The 4,612-nt window shown below is 55.2% G+C and overlaps 1 protein-coding gene across 1 annotated transcript; it reads left to right on the top strand.

The window, feature by feature from the left end:
- Positions 1-2,326: 2,326 nt before the first annotated feature.
- On the top strand, positions 2,327-4,309 carry TWIST1 (twist family bHLH transcription factor 1). The gene is made up of 2 exons (XM_069586641.1): positions 2,327-3,101; positions 3,626-4,309. Exon 1 carries the CDS (start codon positions 2,457-2,459, stop codon positions 3,057-3,059), a length of 603 nt encoding a protein of 200 aa, XP_069442742.1. The 5' UTR covers positions 2,327-2,456; the 3' UTR covers positions 3,060-3,101; positions 3,626-4,309.
- The last annotated feature ends 303 nt before the right edge of the window (positions 4,310-4,612 follow it).

The following is a 4,612-nucleotide window of genomic DNA, read 5'->3' as shown; positions in this document are numbered from 1 at the left end:
GAAAGGGGGAGAAAATAACACTTGAGATTGATCTTAAAACAACCACCACCACCACCCACAGACATAGGTGATGTTCAAATAAGAACTGCGGAATACTCAGAGATCAAAAGTCAAGAAAACAATTTCTGCCTATTCTCTAACTGCTCCAAGAAATCATATACTGTAGGCAGAAGATGCACTCACAGGACTTATCTGAATGTGCTTTGTTTTAAGAAGACCCGGCTGTAAACTATTAAGTGGAGGTCAAGTAGAATCTGATTTTCAGACAGGCATTCATTTAAAAATATGTCAGCGACCCGAGAAGCGGGCATGTTGGCACGCTGTGGTCATTGTCTATGAATATTTGTAAAAAATAGTGATAGAGGAACCCTACAGGTCGCCCCTCCCACGAAAGTTTAGCCTCCTTCGCCCTCCGCGGAATGGTTCCTTCTTGTCCTCACTTCCCTAGAAGGCTGAACCCTTCAACCGGTCCCCGGCGCTCCAGACCCCAGGGTTTCTAGGACCGGACTGCAGCCGCGAGCCTCAGCGGGGCACAGCCACGTGGCCTGCCCGCGCCTCGCCTGGGCTCCCGCCTGCTCCTCCGGACACTGTGGGCCGAGACCCTCCGTCTGGCCCAGAAAAGGAAGCTTCTTTGAGTTAATTCGCTGCTTAGAGTCCAGACGATGGAGAGGGTGAGCAGACCTCGGCCTGCGCAGGGTACCAGAACACAGGGGCACGCAACTTCCGCACCCCCAAATGTGCCCCGAAAACCAACTACTGCTTTTGACTGCTGGTTTGCTTTGTAACTTAAAGAAATGAACATAGAACGGTTATTCTCTCCCGACTCGTTAAAAAAAGAAAAGAAAAGCCTAGCATTGCAAAAATGGGCTTCTCTTTCACAGCAGCATCCTTTCCTTGCCAGCTCACCAACTTTTGTTGCTTCCGACTTGCCAGAATCTACATTAACACCTTCTTCTGGGCCTCTTCATTGTGACTTATTAAATAGAAACGCTTAAAATGTTAAAGTGTCCAAATAATTGCGGTGCGTTTGTGGCACGCGGAACAGAATTGCTTACTGAATCTCCTAGGAGTGGAGAAGGAGGGTGGGGAAGGGGGCCCTCGCTGCCCTCAGCCTCGCGTGTCCAGGCAATGTTGAGTTCCCATCTCACCCTCGCAGAGCCGACATTTACAGTCATAACGTGGGGCCTTATCTGGGAAGGGGATGAGGCTGAAGTGGCCACAGGCACTCCACCTTGGGCTAGCAGCACAGGCAATCAGGGCCGCGGCGAAGACACTGCGCTGCCACCTCCTGCCCTGCTGCCTTCTCCAAGAACAGGACTGCCTTCTTCGGGGGAATGAACTTCTGCATTTTTCTAGCACCTTCGGAGGTGTAGTCCTTTGGGTGTTGGGAAACGTCAGATTGGGTCACTGTGGAGGGAAAAGAAAGGCCCAGCTGCTTCTCGAGGAAGGATGAGAGAACAGGCCGAGGAGCAGATCTACAGTCCCTGGCGCGGCCACGTCTTCAGAAACGCCCACGACCTCAGGACCAGCCACGGTGTTTTGGCCCTTGGGACTCCAGGGCCTGGTTTACCTGACCATCGGGTGGGCTCAGCCGTCGCAGGTATTCTTGCCAGAACCCCCGCCCCAGCAATCCCAAACCGCGCCACGGACCTAAAGCGTACTGGGGCGAGCTGAGACTTCCACCCACTGTGTAGAAACTGTTGTCGCCGCTGCTGTCACAGCCGCTCCAGGAGGGACCGACAAGGCGGCGGGGACCGTCCCCTCCGGTCGCTTCCCCGGGCTGCGCCCGGGTGCGGGGGTGCGGCCCGCGCGCTGCGGCGCGGAAGGAAATCGCCCCGCGCCCGCGGGCGGAGGGCGGCGGGGAAGAAAGGGGGAGGGCAGCAAGGAGGCGGGCAGAGGGGCCGGCCGCCTGGGCCAGGTCGTTTTTGAATGGTTTGGGAGGACGAATTGTTAGACCCCGAGGAAGGGGGGTGGGGACGGAGAAAGGGGGGCTGGAAAGCGGAAACTTTCCTATAAAACTTCGAAAAGTCCCTCCTCCCCACGTCAGGCCAATGACACTGCTGCCCCCAAACTTTCCGCTTGCACGGGAGGTATAAGAGCCTCCAAGCCTGCAGCTTTCGCCCAGCTCCCAGACACCTCGCGGGCTCGCCGACACCGGCATCGTTTCCAGGAGGCCGAGCGGGGTGTGCGTGCGGCCGTTGGGCGCCTTCTTTTTGGACCTCGGGGCCATCCACACCGTCCCCTCCCCCTCCCGCCTTCCTCCCCGCCTCCCCCGCGCGCCCTCCCCGCGGAGATCCTCCCTGTCCCTCCTCCCGCTCCCTCCTCCGCGGGCCGCACCGCCCGGGCCGGCGCCGCGCGCGGGGGAAGCTGGCGGGCTGAGGCGCCCCGCTCTCCTCCTCTTCCCCGGGCCGCCCTTCTGCCCCGGGCCCGCGAGGCCGCACGTCGCCGCCCAAGAGATGATGCAGGACGTGTCCAGCTCGCCAGTCTCGCCGGCCGACGACAGCCTGAGCAACAGCGAGGAGGAGCCGGACCGGCAGCAGCCCCCGAGCGGCAAGCGCGGGGGGCGCAAGCGGCGCAGCAGCCGGCGCAGCGCGGGGGGCGGCGCGGGGCCCGGCGGGGCCGCGGGCGGGGGCGTCGGAGGCGGCGAGGAGCCTGGCAGCCCGGCCCAAGGCAAGCGTGGCAAGAAGTCTGCGGGCTGCGGCGGCGGCGGCGCGGGCGGCGGCGGCAGCAGCAGCGGCGGCGGGAGTCCGCAGTCCTACGAGGAGCTGCAGACGCAGCGGGTCATGGCCAACGTGCGGGAGCGCCAGCGCACGCAGTCACTGAACGAGGCGTTCGCCGCGCTGCGGAAGATCATCCCCACGCTGCCCTCTGACAAGCTGAGCAAGATCCAGACCCTCAAGTTGGCGGCCAGGTACATCGACTTCCTCTACCAGGTCCTACAGAGCGACGAGCTGGACTCCAAGATGGCAAGCTGCAGCTATGTGGCCCACGAGCGGCTCAGCTACGCCTTCTCGGTCTGGAGGATGGAGGGGGCCTGGTCCATGTCCGCGTCCCACTAGCAGGCGGAGCTCCCCACCCCCTCGGCAGGGCCGGAGACCTAGGTAAGGACCCGGCGCCTCTGCGCCCCGTCGCCGCTCAGGTGGCAGACAGATTGAAGGCTGGGGTGCGGCTCCCGGTCCACCTGGCCTTCCTCCCCGTCTCCCACTCCCCTTTCACACCCAACCTGGCACTGCCACCTCATCCCCCCGCGCGTTCCTGGAAGGGAGCTCAGTCCCCGCTAGGGAGAGGAGGATGCGCCCTGGTGAGGGGTGTGCGTGTGCGTGAGTGTGCGTGACAGGAGGGAAGACTGAAAAAGATTCGAGGGTCACGGGTAAGGACAGCCTTGCCAGCGCCTGTCTTTCTTTTGGCTTTTAAGTTTTCGTTCTCCTTAAAACAAATGTTTCCAAATTCCACCTCCTCCGTCTTTCCGCCCACCCACTTCCTCTTGCCCTTGGGCTGAAATCCTTCCAGGTTGTTCAGCGCAATTTCTCCGTGGTGGTGATAAGAACCGTGCTCACTAGTTTTACAAAACAGCCACAGAGACCTAAACAATAACCAACTTTCCCCCCCCTCTGGGTTTTTGCAGATGTCATTGTTTCCAGAGAAGGAGAAAATGGACAGTCTAGAGACTCTGGAGCTGGATAACTAAAAATAAATATATTTGCCAAACATTTTCTTGGAAATTAGAAGAGCAGAACCCAAATTCAAAGAAACAGGGCGTGGGGCGCACTTTTAAAAGAGAAAGCGAGACAGGCCCGTGGACAGTGATTTCCAGACGGGCAGCGGCACCATCCTCACACCTCTACATTCTGATAGAAGTTTGAACAGTTGTTTGTGTTCCTCCTCTTTTTTTTTTTTTATTTTTTGGTTTTTTTTTTTTTTGACGAAGAATGTTTTTATTTTTTCATGCATGCATTCTCAAGAGGTCGTGCCAATCAGCCACTGAAAGGAAAGGCATCATTATGGACTTTCTCCATTTTAAAATGGTAACGATCAGAGGAATTTTAAGAACACCTTTAGAAATAAAAATACTGGAATCAAACTGACTCACAAAATCACAGTCAGTTAATTCCTTTTTTCATTCTTCCTCTGAGGGAAAAAAAAAAACTTAAAATAACAAAAAACAACATTCTATTTATTTATTGATGACCCACGGTAAAATGCAAATAGATCCGGTGTCTAAATGCATTCATATTTTTATGATTGTTTTGTAAATATCTTTGTACATTATTTTTCTGCAATAAATAAATATGATTGAAAATTGTAAGAACCTTAAAGTTTGGTCTATATTTTTAAAGGACTAAGTTGGCAGTAAATACCTGCTTGTTTAACTCTGGAGACACCCAGGAGGGTGAGAGGGCATTAACATAAACAAAGCAGTGAAAAACTCAAACTAGTTATTGACAGGTGGGGCATGTTATGTAGAAAGAGTCATTATTCCCATTTGGTGTTCAGTGAACTTAGCATCTCTCCTTCATCTCTTATCAGGTCCCCAGACAGCAAAAACTTAAGTTATTCACCTCTCTTGCTTATATTTTGAGAATGCAGTTGTAAAACAGTTAAGCAAATAAGC

This window comes from Ovis canadensis, chromosome 4, assembly GCF_042477335.2.
Source record: "Ovis canadensis isolate MfBH-ARS-UI-01 breed Bighorn chromosome 4, ARS-UI_OviCan_v2, whole genome shotgun sequence".
In the NCBI taxonomy this organism is placed as follows: Eukaryota; Metazoa; Chordata; class Mammalia; order Artiodactyla; family Bovidae; genus Ovis; species Ovis canadensis.
Note: the sequence above shows the minus strand (reverse complement) of the source record. Positions and strands in the feature narration are given on the sequence as shown.

Coding starts and splice junctions, on each gene's coding strand:
- TWIST1 (XM_069586641.1), top strand. CDS start 2,457: ATGATGCAGGACGTGTCCAGCTCGCCAGTCTCGCCGGCCGACGACAGC.